Source organism: Sphaerodactylus townsendi, linkage group LG02, assembly GCF_021028975.2.
Source record: "Sphaerodactylus townsendi isolate TG3544 linkage group LG02, MPM_Stown_v2.3, whole genome shotgun sequence".
Classification (NCBI taxonomy): Eukaryota; Metazoa; Chordata; class Lepidosauria; order Squamata; family Sphaerodactylidae; genus Sphaerodactylus; species Sphaerodactylus townsendi.
In genome coordinates, this window is record NC_059426.1 from 82,435,137 (window position 1) to 82,452,061 (window position 16,925).

Consider the following 16,925-nt stretch of genomic DNA (forward strand, 5'->3'; position numbering starts at 1 on the left):
GTGAGTGGTTTCTGTACCTCTAGTATACTGTTTATATGCAGAATATAAATGTTACCATTGCCCACTCAAGGAGAGTAAGTTTCAGTCTTGGTGGAGAATTACAGTATTCTCCAGCATTGCTGTTCTACATTGTTCCTTTCAAACCTTCATTTACCTCGTGCCCATACACTGGAATAGATATCAATTGACAGGATTTGTAGAGTTGCCAGTGCTCAGCTGGGAGAAAGCTTGTGTTGAGGATTGAGGTGAAACTCATGGAGAGAAGGCCCTAATAGACGGGTTTATGTGTTCTACAGAAGTTTTCGCTCATTAACCAATGTACAGGATTTCCTTCCTCCACTCACCTTTGTTAAAAAAAACATTTCCTTGGTCCCTTGGCCCCAGTTGAAGGTGTCACTTCTGTGGTTACTTGTGAATGTTAAAGAAAATGCTTCAAGATCAAATATTGGCTCTCCCACACAATTTGCAGCTGGGCCCTAAATTTATGCCGAAGTTAAGGTGCAAAAGTGAATACCAAAATATGCCTTCTTTCATGTAAATGTTAGTGTTTCTTTTTTTAAAAAATAACAACATATACATGTACTGTTTCCTTCACATTTTTCTTTATTTGATCAACAGATATAGATTTACAGGGCCATAATTTGTCAGGCAATGCTATTGCACAGAATATGTGTAAAAATATATCACACCAGTACCTGGTGAATTATAGGCAACATATTAAACTAGTTTTACAGTGGTGAAATAGGAGCTGTTTCATGCAGGAACTCTAATCTGCTTTTGCCTCATTTTCACAGTTCATGTGATCTTTGTATATTAGTACATGGAAGAAAAGAGAATAGAGACATTCATATTAGGACAGAGCATTCTGGCAAATGTTGATTTGGCAGTCACATTACAAAAAATTAGAAGCAATGAGGACTTCAAGCCATGTATGAAAAACTCCTAACTACAGATACGTGTAGCTTACTTAAGGAAACGGTATCATTTGTCCTTAATATCTATAATTCATGTGCTCATTTAGCCTCTGCTTTTCTCCGAAAGGTGCCCAAAGCAGTACAGAATGGGGTGAGGGAGGTAAATAAATACATAAGAACACAGTGAACAAACAAGTGCATATCTGACCAGACAGCCTCATTTGCTGGCTTGCATGAAGTCAGGAGCTGTAAACCACAAACTAAAGCTTTTTTTTTCAAGTGGAAGGGGAAAAAAGGAATTGTCCTTGGAGTAGCAATTTATACATTCTTAAAGCTGAAAGGTTTGAAAGTTTAGCAACTGAAAATCCTTTTGATCTAGAAGTGGATTAAGTGCCATTTTGTCAACTGAAAGAATTGTAACTATCAGGTTGTTTGGTAAAATATTAATGAAACTATTTTCAACGAAATATGATTTTCGGATGCTACAATTTTGCTACATCCATATTCAACAGTTTCTCATCTTTGACTGTTGATCAGATATGAGCTGATCACCTAATATGTTCTGTTCAGCACTGAGCTACTCAGATGCCTGCTGAATGACTCAAATGCCTGACAAACAGGCTTGGGTTAGGTATTTTTAAAATTGCGCACTGATACTCACAGATTGGCAGCAATTAATATTACCGAGGATTCCTTAAATGAACACTGAATGGTAGATTTTTTTTCACACAGGGTTTATTACTCATTTATATCATTAAAGACCAATTTAGCGGTTTATTTAAACAATTTTTGCCAGCTGGAATAGTGACACAACAAGGTAGTGAGTAGAATAGAACGGAGTGTACTGAACTGCATTATCATACAGTTTTCCTTTCTGTCTGTGATCAGCCATTATGGAGAATGGGAATATGTTCACATGTCTCCAGCCAACACATCATCTTTTTCTCAGGCAAGATTTGTGAATTCAGAGTTCACATTCCTTAACTGAACTGAAAGGAATGGTGGGACAGAGAAACATGAGGCATGGGCAGGCAGAAGTGTAGTTGGGCAGGAGTGCACCCAGGGCACACTCTGTATTTTCCACCCCCCTGCAGCCCCCTCTCCCTGCACCACCCCCACTTACCTTTTCCAGCTGGCAGAAAACAGCTTTCTGCCAACTGAAAACAGGCCAGGCTGGTGTGGCGGGGCCAGGCTGGCAAGGCAGATCAGGTCGAGGGGGGAAGAGGTGATTTTTTGCACCCCTAGGTGCAACACGCACCCACTCCATCCCCTTGTAGCTCCGCCACTGTGGGCCAGTTGCTTTTTCTCCCTAATGGCACAAACGGCATCCATGCACACATGCTGCACAGGTGGAAAGTAAGCTACCTCTACCTTATGCATATTTTGCCACATGGAAGTCCTGCCAGCATGGTAGTATTGAACTGAGACATAATTTATTGTAACAGTTTTGTCAGTTGGATGTATTCTCTGTCTTTCAAAAACTGAATCTTATAAGCTAATGGGAGTCCTAGCTCCCTTGATCCATACAGAAGAAACTAAAAGTTGTATGCAGTTTTATATGAATAAAGCAGTTTCAGTAATTTAAGAGGTTTTTGTTTGTTAGTTTACTTTTTTTCCTCCATTAGTTTTCTAATGTATTTCTAGAAACCAAGGTCCTACATGTTAAAATGAGGTATCTGAATGAGGTATTTGAATACTATTTATAAATTTATGAAAGCACAGGCTTGCAGACCATCATTTAAATCCTGGTTGACAAATTATAGCCTAATTGTCTTTGCTGTTTCCCCTTCAGAGATCCTGCAGGTATCCTGGCCTTCATAGGGGTGACAGTTCTGCCAAGAAATATGTTAACTAGCTCTAATTAGTGGAGTGGCCAGCATTCAGGCAAAGCTTATTAACCACAGTTGATTCAGTTAAACTGTGGGACATTTGAACAAAATTCTTTTGTGGAAAAGTTCAGAACTGTGAATCCTGTAGCTAAGACACTTGCCAGAACTATACATTCAGATTAGAATACATCACATCTTCCATCTACAGCTCTAAAAAGAGAAGTGGATTTCCAAGTATTCCTGATAGTTTCATCCTTATCTCATTAGGCCTAGAATATTATGGTATTGTAACAACTCTTTCATTCTCAATTTTTACAGCAAGCCAGAAAACCTTATGATGTACGCGATGTTATAGAACAATATTCTCAGGGTCATCTCAACTTAATGGTGCGAATAAAAGAGCTTCAAAGAAGGTATGATAAGAATCTTGATAGAAATGTTTTTTTATTGAGTAGGAAGTAAGACCTAAGGCAACTTCAAATTCTAATATGGCCTGGCTAACCAGAAAACTGTCATCATTTGCTCTGGGACTGAAGATCTGGACCTGTAGAAAGAAATGTGGTAAAGGAAAGAAGCTGTGCAGGGTGATATCATGTCACCAACAACATGGGAGACAGACTGCTGTTTAGGGAACTCTGTGATAGAAACTGTTTTTACCATGGAATTTTGCCCAAATACAGAGCATCTCCCACATCATCAGTGATACCAACACACCAATGCCATCTATGCCTATGCCTCAATTTAGCCTGGTAAACCCCTGCTGGCTATCTGAATGGCATCAGGGGAAGGGGGTCCAAAATGGTGGATCCCTTGCCCCTGATGGGGACCTGACAACCCTAGGCTGTGGTCATATAAGAGAACGTGGATGTGATAGGGCAAAGAAGAAATAGAAGTGAAGAAGCATTTTGGGTGAGAAAGGCTATGCTCTGTTAGATGGGTAGAGAAGAATTGTTTTGAAAAACTACTTAACCACTCAAGGGGAAACTGCATAGGTCATATGTAGGTCATAGGGAGAAGATTTGCTAGAGAGAATCAGTAGGCAGAGAGAGGACTAGGTAGATCGTCCTTAGCTAAATTTGTGAGTTGAGCTAACACAAAATTATTCTGAGAAGGAATTAAAAGTCAGTACAAGTTGGGTTTTAAAATTGGACTTGATCTATTTTCTCCCTTTTCCAGACACAAAGGATTAAAAAAATCATACACCCTAATTCAAGGGACCCCAACATGTTGTCCGTGGGTGCAATGGCACGGCCAATACCTGTTTGGATGCCCACTTTTAGAAAGTAGGTGGGGCCAGGTGGGCCTGTTCCCCAGCAAGGCCTCTGATTTGTCCCTGAAACTCTATTTATTTTATTCCATTTATATCCCACCCTCTTCTGGCCAGGGTTATGCAGATTAAAAATAATATTGTTTCTGTGGCAGCTACCACCACAGTGTTTGTTTTATTCTCTCTCATCTCTCTCTTCCAGTGTACTATTTAATTACCCTTCTTTTCCTCTGCTCTTGGGCTTCCTCATGAGGCAGTCATTTTGTGGTTGATTCCACCACCCTGTGTCAAAATAAGAAAGGGGCTCACGGGCTCAAAAAGACTGGTGATCGTTGTCCTATGTCTTCTGGACGGGGCAGAAAATAGTTATCACAGAGAATCATTGTGGAACTGGCTTGTTTAAAAATGTTGTTACTACAAAAATGCACTTTTGGCTGAATTGACTGAAGGATATCCTGCTGAGGGATGAAAGAAAATAAGCTAAAACCTTTGAAAACTTGGCTTTCTTGTGTTTTTCTCATTCATATACACACACATGCACTTTAAAACATGTTAGATATTAACATGCAAAAGACATATTTGGTATTATAAATTCACTATATTATGTAGACATTATATATTACAGAAAAATTGCAATATTGCTGCCAATAGCCTGTTTTTACTTAGGCATTTGAGTTCTGCAAAAAAAGGGGGGAAAAGAAAATCCTTTCCATAAGATGTTGAATTCCTACCAATGTACAGTTTTAGGAAGAGTGAGCAGACTCCAGTAAGTAGTAATGAGTGAATGGCTTCTTCACAAAGACTATGTTGATCAGACATTTTCCATAACATTCACAGTAGAAAGTGCAAAAGTTGTTGCAAATGAGCCTGTCGTTACGTAAGAGCATTTTATTCCTATACTGAGACAGCAAAAGCAATAATTGTCACAAATCAATTTGAGAAAGTTTTTATCCTGTTATTGATGCACCTTTTATTTCTAACAGGTTGGACCAATCTATAGGGAAACCATCACTGTTTATTTCTGTCTCAGGTAAATAATCATCCTTAAAAGTAAATATGTGTTCTATATGTTAGATAATTCCCTTCTGAAACACATGATTGAAGTGCATAGGAATCCAAATCTGATTATGATGTGCGTAATAAATGGCTTGATGATAGTATCATTTGCAGTGCCATCCCAAACAGAGGATGGGTCCAAAGTAGGTTTCTTTAGGAGTCGATACACTTCAAGACAGGAGCAACCCCTCCCCCCCGGGAGGCATTTACCATCTCCCAGACACAGTCAGCTCCCTCACCCCAGAAATTAAGTGGCCAACAGGGCAGGAGTCATACAAGCAAGCGGTAAGTCTCAAACTACAAAAAAATCCAGTCCATATCCTCAGACTGCACACACTGAAAGGTATCCCACAAAACAAGACAAATCAGCACCCAGGGACCATCCAGTCTTGTCACTGCTAATGTAAAGTCAAAGTTGGAACAGATGAGAATTTTTTTAATCTGCAAAGAGCTTAGCAAAATGATTGCAGAGGGCTGCAGAGCAGTCTCTCTCCTCTTATAGGCAGGAGACAAATAATTGCCTGTAGAATTCCACTGGTCTACATTGTGTGGAGGGAAGGGTGGTGGAGAAATATTGTTTGTGTCCCACCATCACCACCACAGAGTAGGCCTTGAAATGAACTCCAGCCCATGCCTTGTCAAATCCATCCTAAGCATTTCTCCACTGTTGCTGTAGGCATCTCCCCTGTCTTTTCATCATCCACAATCCTTCAGTAAACCAAAGGGCTTCCCAGGCTCTTAGACTTGAGAGATTGTGCCTATGTGCAACCATGTCAATTGCAGGGGTCATTTCCTAATTTATATCCCACCCTCTTCTACCAGGGCATCAACAGGAATGCTGACCATATCAGTGGGAAGATCCCTTAATTCTGGCTGAAAACCAGTCAGATCCATTAGGCCAGTGGTGGCAAACCTTTGGCACTCCAGATGTTATGGACTACAATTCCCATCAGCCCCTGAATTGGCCATGCTCGCAGGGGCTGATGGGAATTGTAGTCCATAACATCTGGAGTGCCAAAGGTTCGCCACCACGGCATTAGGCTATAGAGGCAGATCATCTTACTTGATCCCCCCACCCCTAAGAGTCTTAATATCCCTGGAAGTCTAAACTCCAGCAGGTACTGACATGTCCATGAAAAGGGGACTGTCTTCAGTCCCTCCACCTTCAGATAACCTTCTTCCTGCCCAAAGCAAAATGCCAGATGAAGATTGTGACCTGCTCACACTTTAATGACAGACCTGTGAATCCATAATTAGGGCCCCAAAGTCCATTGACCATTTTTCTTTATATTACCTTTTCCTATGTTGTAATTACCCAAAGTCACACATATGTTCTTCATTGGCTGTGAATTTCCACCTCCTGTATTATATGCATTTTAGCTAATTTTTCCTTAAATTTAGCTGACATTTATTATTTTCGGTGAAGTTTCATTCCTCAGATATTAACTGAAATATGAAATCTTAATGTGCTCTGTACTTGAGAGCCATTAAGCTCCCCTTGTGAATTATCTGTCATTAGTGTTCAATTAAATGATGCTGGTGGACTAGTTAAATGCACAGTCATAGCTAAATTTTATATTACTGCATCACCTGATATTAATCTAACAATATCTGTTCTATGTAGAAAAAAACAAAGACCGAGGGAATAATACAATTGGTGCCCGGCTGAACAGAGTAGAAGACAAGGTAGGCCTAAAGTAGACTGGAGTTGCACTTTCTTAGTGGAAAAACGTAGGGAGCTCCCTACTGCCTCCTCATTATGGCCCCTTCTGCACAGCAAACGTTGCAGTCGGGATAAAGGAACCTGTTTTCCAGTTTTTGCATTCACATATATCCATGCAAGCAGCGACTGGAGCCCACGGAAACAATCCGGGTTGCTGTCATGCCTTCACATAGAGACATGTCTGTTTTTTTAATTACTTCCCACCCATGCATATTTATGCAGGAATGTACCAATGAACCTCCAGAGCCATGCCAATGTCTCATGATACGGCCATCTGCACCTGTGTAGCTATGCAGATACAAGCTGCAATTTTTTTAAAAAAAAAAGCAAAAAGGAGGCAAATAAAGCACATCCTGCCTGGCTGTTCGCTTGCTAGTGGCTGCGATCCAGGATTTTTTAAAAGGCTCACTTTTTTAGTGAATTTCAAAAAACCCGGGTTGGGGAAAATAACACAGGGCAGAAGTTTGGGGGGCGAAATCTGTGCAAAGTCCCCCCAAAATGAGTATTTTAGCCACTTGTGTTTATTGGCCCGTGCAGAAGTGGCCTTTGAAACAAAATGTTAAGCTAGACAGAGGGTGGACACTGCATCTAGTAATCAGTAAGTCCATATATGGGCAAGAAAACCAAGTTCAAGAAGAGTCAGTGTGGTTTTGTACAGGGTGGGGGCAGGTAGGAGTTAATTCCTACGCCTCTTAATTTTATGGCCCATCTTATTGCTAATGGGAGACCAGTGGGTGCAATGTACAGCATTTTTTGTACTGCAGCTGCAGAGCGAAGTTAATGAAACGGTCCATTGCACTAATGTTGATTGTGATTTCCTCAAACACAAAAAATATATGTAATATATAGGCTTTATTTATTTCTTAGTGTAAAATGGTGACTGATGATAGCAGAGTGAGATTACTGTGTTGTGTGTACTGCAGAGGGGAATCACAAGTCCCACTACCTGCATCTGTTCATCCATCTTGGTTTGTTTTGGCTTAGCTATTGGATTCCTTTTGGTTATGGTAGGGAAAGAAATATGCATTACACTGGAGCAGCCAGACAATTAAAAGAAAGACAGCCAGTGCCAGAAGGCTTGCAATCAAATATAAACAAAATACAGGAGAGAGAGAAGGCGGAGGGAATGGATAATAACAAACATAACCAAAGCAACTGAAAAATTGCTAACAGCAATAAAAATCACAGTCATAATGGTGGATGGAGTTTGAAAGGAGCTTTTGTTTTAATAAAAGCCGGACTTTCTCCTTCACTTATCAGCACCACCATTCTACTGCAGTCTTTTTTCTGCCTTCCTCTTCCATTTTCATTTCTTCCATGTAATTCTATGAGAAGAGGTGGATCAACAATACCATCTGCGAGGAGTAATACCAGCCAGTTGAAATATGACATTCTGTTTTCTGTGCACAAAAAGTATATTGGTGATACCCATAAAGAGTGTGAAATGTACTGGCCACACTGGATTGGGCAACAATATAATCTTCTTATGTATTAATTCTCGTGATGGCCTGCTGATTTCTTGCCATATTGTGAGCTCCTTTGAGTCTCCTTGCAGGAGAGAAAGGGGGGATAGAAATCCAACTCTTCTTCATATTAGTGTACTGCTATTGCCTTGAAATTATCAAATCGAATATTAGTTGGAAATAACTAGCAAGGTCTGAAGTCATTTTTAGAAGAGACTGCTATCTGCTAAACAGGTTATTATCTGGTTGTGTTAATAGGCCCCTAATTCCTGATGCTCCTTAATAACTATGGGGTTGGATCCAACCACTTTTTTCATTTGTGAAAAAGGGAGGTAGAGAGCCACTTTGACCACCCAAAAGGCTATGCTGGAGATTATGGGACAAAAGCCATAAGACTGTAGTAAGAAAGGAGCTTGAGCAACATTAAGAGAAAAAGCTGACAGGATCCAACCCATGCTCTAAAAGACATGTTGAGCTGCTGTAATGTTAATTGATCAGTTAGGCGTTCATGTTGACAATTGAAATACTTTATGCTCAGAGTGCTCCATTATGTCTCACTAAAGTCTCTTGGACTTCATGCATGTAACCAAGGCAAGACTTCAACCCAAAGTGGTCAGTGTGTAATGTAGAAACTGCAGTTTGAATTCTTACTATTTATGCCTATTTATGCATGTTTCTTCTAATTAAACTGAAATATAAAGCCTTGGGTTGAAGCTTGGAGCTTCTTGGGAATTCAAATGAACACAGTGACCTTTTGTATATACAGATTCATTTCACTGTGTGGATGAAAAGCTCATGCATGCATACTTTTGTATGTAATGATCTTTCTTCACTGCATTGAGTGAGGAAGGCCTTGCTTGTGCAGATATTGTGACTTGCTGCCAAGTCATGTGGTTGTGCAGCTGGTGATTCATGGTAATATATGCAGTGATTGGTAATATGCTGGTTAACTATATCTCACTAGTTCATAGATGCTTGAAATTTTGGGAAGTTTTTGTGTGTATGCCCCCTCCAGCAATTTTGAAAAATGAAGCTGTTTATATTCCTGGTACTGAATTTTCTTAGACATGTAAAAACTGTAGCTAAAAATTATTTGACAGTTCAGTGTTTTGATAGGCTTTGTGATTATTTTTATACTGCATGCCAAATGGTCTTATTTTCAACAGCAATATTCAATGTTCCAATGTCAATGTTCCATTGAAATATATCTGAACACCAAATGTAATCTTTTAAAAATTCCTTTTGGGGAATAAAACATTTCATTTTATTCTCCATGCCCGGAACGTTGTTGACCCACAGAAGTCTTTCTTCACTTCTTAAAGTTCAGGAGCAATTGCTGATTATTTTTAAATCATAGCCATAATCTTTCAACTGCCACTTCATTCACAAAGTCCCCATCTGTTTTTGTGTGGCTGTGATTCAGGCCTCAAGATTCTTGTGATGCAAGAATAGGAGGAAGTTATAAAGTTTAGTTAGGGTTGCCACATGAGTCTGGGCACAGTAACCCTGAGAGAGATCACCTCCTGCCTTGTTACATGTGGGATGGTAGAAAGCCTTCAAGATGGTGGGATGGTACACTTATGTTTTAAGAGTGCTGAATAAAAAAAATCTATGCCAATAAAGGCTTCCTGAATAATGTTTTAAGATTTATACTTCAGATGTACTTCACTAGTCTGGAATGAAAGGGATTCTTGACATTCCTCAGGGCATTGCTTGTTTTGTCTCTTGTAAACTGTAATGCAGTAGGAGTAGAACAGATTATTAACAATTTGAACTGCCAGGACTGCTTTCTTTCTTTTCTTTTTTTGTATATTTGCCTGTTTGCAGAGGAAGGGAAGCAGGAAGAAAGTGTTTGAAAATATGTTTTGTCACATCGAAGCGGTTAAATATTGCCAGCAGATTTTAATATGAACACTGGGACAAGACAAAGGCTCATGATTGAACGGGTAATCACAACCGTCCTTTAGATCTATTGCCGATGCTAACATCAGTAAAATAGATTTTTTATTGTCGAAGGCTTTCACGGCCGGAATCACTTGGGTGCTGTGTGGTTTCCGGGCTGTATGGCTGTATGATCCTCTGAAGATGCCAGCCACAGATGCAGGCGAAACGTCAGGAGAGAATGCTGCTAGAACACGGCCATACAGCCCGGAAACCACACAGCACCCAAAATAGATTTTGATTAATATGAGTCTAAAAGAGTAACCATGGTGCACAGTGCAGTTATAATTCCCTCAATAGTGATTAAAATGCAAGCTTAATTTTTAAAAGGGGGGGTATGCACAAAAAATGGGTATCTGCAGCTACGTTGCACAAAAATCAACATCGCACAAAATCAATACAAAATCAAAAATTTAGAGAGCAAGTCCTGAAAACAAAATTGAAGGGGGAAATGTTAGGAAATTACTAGCCAATCAAATAAACAACATATTAACTGAATGGCTATTCTAGGAACATGTTCTTTTATTGCAGTAGTCTTGTAGGTAGGTGCAACAAACACCCTCTTCACTGACTCTTATTTTTCCTGCCTTTTCACTTCATGGACTGAGGTGCTTCCAATAACAGTAGCATTAGGTTTAAACACTTTCCTTCACCCCCGTTATCACACCCCAGAAGGTGAAGGATGCCAGAAGACTTTTATTTTTTTCCCTTTCCAATCAGTCCCCTCTCTCAGGTACACTATAATGAATACACTGAGGCAGAAGTAAACTTAAACAAGAACACAGATTTATTTAACAGGCAGAGGAAATGATAAAGGTAAGAATATCAATCTTGGAAATATATTCAGATTAGGCAAATAAGGCAAGAGGCAAGAGAATTGGGGGATAGTCATAACATTTCAGAAGTGTAAAAATAGAATGAAGACAAGCATGCTTGACATTTGGCAGAACCTCTCATGTGTGTCATTAAAGGGCGACTGGGATTGTCTCTGGATGAACAGATGCAGAACACTTTAAGATTGAAGATAGTATCAGTAAGGCAACCATGGGGGGCGCAGGGGACTGGAGCCCCAGGTGCCACTTGGTCAGGTCACATAAGGGGTGTGTTGCCAACCTCCCTCCCTCCCACTTCATCTCTACCCAAACTCCACATGAAATTGGGAGCAGTGAATTGGGAGCAGGGAGGCAGTTGAACACTGAGCCAGTCAGGTGGAACCCTGCTGAATCACATCAAAGCTTTGCCTAGTCCAGCATTTTATTCCCAATGCAGGCCAATCAGATGCTTTCACTCATAGCAGAGAAAAGCCAAGAGCAGTTATAATCTGGAAAATAGACTGATTTATACACAGAGGTCTCCTGCCAGGTTCAATTATCACTCACTTTAAAAGTTAGTGGGAGCAAGTTAAATTAAGACATAAAGAAAAGGCTGTATGAAGGCTGTATGAAGTACTGAAAGCAATGGCATATCAAGGGGGGCCAAAGGGGACAGATGACCCAGGCACCATTCACTTGGGTCACATGGGGGCACATTCTGGCCACCCGCTCTCTCCCCCCTGCCCCAGCCTCCAGCTAAACTCCCCACCCCTGCCACCACTGCACTGTACTGCACTGCGCTGCTCAGAAAGACAAGGGAAAGCTAGCTACATTTTTTAATTTTAAAATGCATCTAGCTTCCCCTGTCTCTCTGAATGGCATTGTGGTGTGGTTGGGCTGGCAACATACTGGGGGCAGGGACAAGGCCAGGGAGGGCATGCTCCTTCCCTGGATACCAGCCTCTAGGTGGGATCTGGACTCATCTCCAGTCTACAGACATTAGATCCCCTGGAGAAAAGGGATGTTTTAGAGGGTGAACTGTATGACATTGTAACTCCTGGAGGTCCCTGTTCTCCTTGAGCTCCAGGAGTTCCCCCCAAATCTCCAGGAGTTTCCCAGCCTGGACCTGGTTACCTTAATGCATTGTCATTTGACAAACTGTACACATGTACATTGTAGGGTTGGGGGAGATATGTGAGACTGATACTAAATGGCAACCTAATGCAGTTGACAAACTAGGCCAAAACAAAAAAACATAAGGCATGTGAGAGCATTTTCCTGGCCTGCTGAGTGACAGTGTTTTAGTGTTAAACTGAGGTCAGTTGACCAGTTAAAACAATGAAAACCAACTGTCCACCCTCTAAAACATCTCTTTTCTCCAGCGGAACTGATGTCTGTAGACTCGATATGAGCTGTAATCTCGGGGGATCCCCAGATCCCACCTGGAGGCTGGTACCCCTGACTTGTATCACACAGCTTTTTACATTGTACTTTCACATCCGTGTAGCGTATGGGATCATAATGCTACTTTCTCCCCAGTGTGATTAGGGCAGTTTAAATTTTTTCCTGTTTTTACTTGGAAGAACAGGGATTTACTGGTAAATTTCAGATTATCTTCTAATATCTGGGCAAAACAAATAATGCTTTCAGATTTTGATGTAACAATGTCTACTGCCATAGGGGGAGGGAAAAGAGTCTGGAGGCAGAATTTCTACAAGGTATTGCATTGCTTGTCTCTGATTTTCAGAATCATGATCTGTTTTGAAGTCTATTGAGCACTTCTTTCCCTTTTTGGCAACCAGTCTCAGGCTTCCAAAAAGGAAGAAAGAAGTGAGATCTACCACATGCCTTGCAGCGTGAAGGTGTTTGGAAGAACACCTTTACATTCCTATTAACATTTTTTGACAGTTTTGAATACTTCATGCTGACAGCGAAGAGAAAAAAAGTAGAAAAAATACAAATTGGCAACAAGTCTCACAGCTATCTTTGTTCTCACGTGGCTTGTTTTTATTTATTAGGGAATATGTGTACACAGTCTGTTATTCATATTGATGAAGTGATAATTGCTTGCTGAAGGATGTGGACAATTTTTTCTGTTAAATTAGATGTTGACATTTTAATTCCAGTGAAGCAAAGAGGATAAAAGCTGCATTTTCGTCATGCTAGGTTTTGAGTTGATTTCCATTTTCTTTTGTAGGTGTGTGAGTGAAAGAGAGAGTAGAGATGGAAACTTTGCTGTAGAAACATAAGCACTGAAGCTTTCCTAGGAAAGCAGCTTAGAAGCATCTTGTAGCCCCTTTTTATTCAACATCTGGAACTTTGCCAATGAGTTTAAGGTTCCATATATGAAAAGTGACCTGTATTTGTTCAGCAAGTAAGTAACCAGGCTTAGTACATAGAATCTGCAGGGAGAAAGCAAAAAAAACCAACCCTCTTTTGACAATTAAATCAATTTTATTTTCCTAAGTATTTAAAATCCCACAAAATCCCACAAATTATAAACCCCAGCACAAAAATTTTGGAGCAGGAGGAATTCTCACAGTACTTACTGAAGGGGACTCTCATTGTGTGATTGTCATACTTGTTTTCTAGTATTTTTGTAGAATAGTTTAGTTGGAAAGTCTATGGGGATTCTAGGGGCTGTGATGGAACCAAACTGATGGAAAAGGTTTCCAACTCCAAGCTGTTATTGTGAAGGGGTGGCATGGCAGAGCCTCTTCCTTTTGCTCTGATTTTGGCTACAGCAATTTATTCTGGGGAGAGTAGGTGGATAGATCATGCCTCATTGAAGAAAGTCATGTGTTGGGCTTTTGGTTTCCTAACTCTGATTATGTGATCCTATACACAACAGCCTCATTCAGCTTAAATCTAGGTCAGCGAATTCTTATCCCTGGTCTGTTTTTTGAATAAGAATTAGCAGAAGCTGTGTGCTGCCATGAAATTTTATCTGGAAAGGATGAAATCCATACCGCTTCTTTTTATTCTCTCTTTTTCCCTTTCCTTCCCTGATTCTTGGCACCATTGTATCATATAAATATTAGAAATGTTAGCCTGCAGTGGGAGTGACTGATGCTTTCATTCTGGTATCAGCTCTGTATAAAATGAAACTGTTTTTGTTATCCATGGACAAGGCAAGAAGTGGGGTGAGAACAAGGTGAGAATTTAATTGTATCTCAGGTAAAAGGTATGTTGCCGTGATAAGTGATGTCAGTTAATCCTTTCAGTAGCAGTAAGCTGTTGTCCAGCCACATCACCCAAATGAGGTACCCAGCTGTTTCTAAGAACCTGCCTGATTTATGATGATTTTGCTATTCACAGTCTTTAGCAGCTCATTATCAGTACTTTAACTTCCCCCCTGACACACCTCTGAAGATGCCAGCCACAGATGCAGGCGAAATGTTAGGAACAAGATCCACCAGACCACGCCCACACAGCCCGGAAAACCCACCACAAAAATGGGGTGGGTTATGTTGTTGGTACTGATTTTTAGTGATTTTAATGGATTTTAATGTATTATATATTATGTTGTTTGTTTTATGCTGCATATTGTTTGTTTTTGTTGTACACCGCTTCAAGCCCTTCGGGGGTAGAGTGATATACCAAATTAAATAAATAATAAATAATCTATGGAAGCTACAACATCTATGGAAACTACAGTTTTAAAACTTGGAAGACAGCCCAAACAGAATTTTGTGCAAGGAAGAGGAGATTTACTGAGAAGCAATTCTACTTTGTGGCACCTTTGAACATTATAAACAATGGTCAGAGAAAACACATCCTCTTCATAACAAAAAGTCATGCATGTTCCTCACAGTGAGAGGTGCAAGTTCCCCCATTACACATTGCACAAGAAGTGAAAAATATGGAAGCAAAGGGTATTATTCTTCCTCGCCTTGGCATAGCATCTAAAGCTATCTTTAAGAGCTTCAAGTAGCATTCTTGGAAAACAATACCAGTTCATGATTCCTGTCACAGATATCAAATAAAACTGATTAAGACTAAAGAATGCCAACTGGCATCATTTGACTTGTACTTTTTTGGAATAATGCAACTGATAGAGGAAATAATTAAACAAGTCACTTGAATTTGCAATGGATGGAAATGGATGGCAATAGGGCACGATGCAGAGATAGGCAGATTTTCTGACTGATGAACTTACAGCCCAATCCAGATAGGGGGGTGAAACAGGTTGTGGGAGCAGTGGGGGCCCATGCTGGGGTCTTTGTCCACCCCACCAGCCTACACTGGTGGACAGATTAAACATGCCAGCAGGCGGGCACTGCACAGCTCTGCAGCACCCAAACCCAGAAGCACCCACCACTCCAAAGGTACACCAGCATAGGAGAGCATGCCAGCCCAGCGAGAGGTGAGCTGGGGACATTCCTGGGGTTGGAGCAGACTTAAGCTGGCTTCCACTGAGGTTTCAGCCCTGGAATTCCCTCCTCTCTTGCAGCAGACCTATGTCACTGGAAAGTGTGGCGTAAGTCCATTTTTCTAACGGGCAATTTGGGTGGCAGGAGGTTTCTAAGTTTTGCCTCCTTTCCATTCCACCCAAAACCCCTTTGGAAGTGGCACAGCAATGCTTTCATTGTGCCATCCCCAGCCACTATGGAGCTCCCGCTCCAATCTGGATTGGGCAGTTTGTATTTATGCTGGCTTTATCAATATAGGAGAGTGGAGGAAGATTAAGAAGACTTTTACAACCCAGATGCAGCAGAAAGTTCATCCAAATTTATAGAGGCAGGAGGTTCCTGAAGGTGAAAGTCCCTGTCTGCATGAGATTTCTATTCCAACACATCCCTAAGAGATTATTCCATATTCACTGTGACTTATTATTTCATGAAGTAGATAGGGACTGGGATGCACTATGTAAATCAAACTTAGATGGTTAAACCATGTGTAGCAGGGGGGAAAAAAGAACCCTAAGGGTAAGCAACACATATGATCTGAAGTAAAAGTCTTTCCCAACTCAAACGTAATAGCAATAAGTAAGACCATCAACAAGAAAGCAAAACCTGGTTACTAATCCTCAGAAAGTTGCCTATCCAAAGAAGAGAGGCAAGAATTAAAATGATGCTTTGTAGAAATTTTTTTTCCATATCAGAGGCGCGTTCCGCACATGCAAAATAATGCATTTTCAAACCACTTTCACAACTGTTTGCAAGTGGATTTTGCCATTCTGCACAGCTTCAAAGAGCACTGAAAGCAGTTTGAAAGTCCATTATTCTGCATGTGCGGAATGAGCCAGAGCAAAAGCCACAGGCAGCATGATGCAGCGATCAGAGTGTCAGACAGGCAGTGCAATCCAAAGGGAGGACAGCAAACCAGGGGTAGCAAAACCAGGGATAGCCAAATCACCTCTTAAGCAGCTTAAGGTAGCAACAGCCAGCAAACCAATAGGGATGCTCCCCCAATCCCTCGTGGAACTGCTCTATTCTGCTTCATGGGCTTTGCCTACTGTTTTGCCAGGATAGTGCTGGGAAATGTGGGCGTTCTGAGCTGAAAGGGCTCAGAATGCTGACTGATGCTGGTCCTGTCCCAGGAACTCCCCCTTTGGCACCAGTGTGAGCTCCTGCACTAGAGGTAGTCTTCTGCCTTGGCTGTGCTGGTGCCCATGCATGGCACTGCCACACTGTTGCCCGGCACCAGTGGCGTTTACACCTTGTTCATGCTGCCTCCTAAGCAGTTTCACACACACACCCTTTGGATTGGACTATTTGTACCTGAGAGACCCGGGTTTGAATTGTTGCTGCAACATGGAAGTTTGCTGAGCCCTTAGGCCAGTCACTCTCCCTCTCAACTTAACATACCTCATAGGGTGGCTGTTGAGAGGACAAAATGAGGGGAAGTTTTATGATATTGTAAGCTGCTATGAGTCCCCTTTGGGGAGAAAATATCTAAATAAATATCCAGCACATTT

General features: G+C 41.0%; 1 protein-coding gene across 1 annotated transcript in view; it reads left to right on the forward strand.

Annotated features, from left to right (window-relative positions):
* KCNQ1 (potassium voltage-gated channel subfamily Q member 1) overlaps positions 1-16,925 on the forward strand; it is a 363,013-nt gene that overhangs the window by 248,186 nt on the left and 97,902 nt on the right. Inside the window, exons 14-16 of the mRNA XM_048486744.1 lie at positions 3,062-3,156; positions 4,994-5,040; positions 6,691-6,752. Of these exons, the coding sequence (XP_048342701.1) occupies positions 3,062-3,156; positions 4,994-5,040; positions 6,691-6,752 (204 nt within the window). The remainder of the gene's footprint in view (positions 1-3,061; positions 3,157-4,993; positions 5,041-6,690; positions 6,753-16,925) is intronic.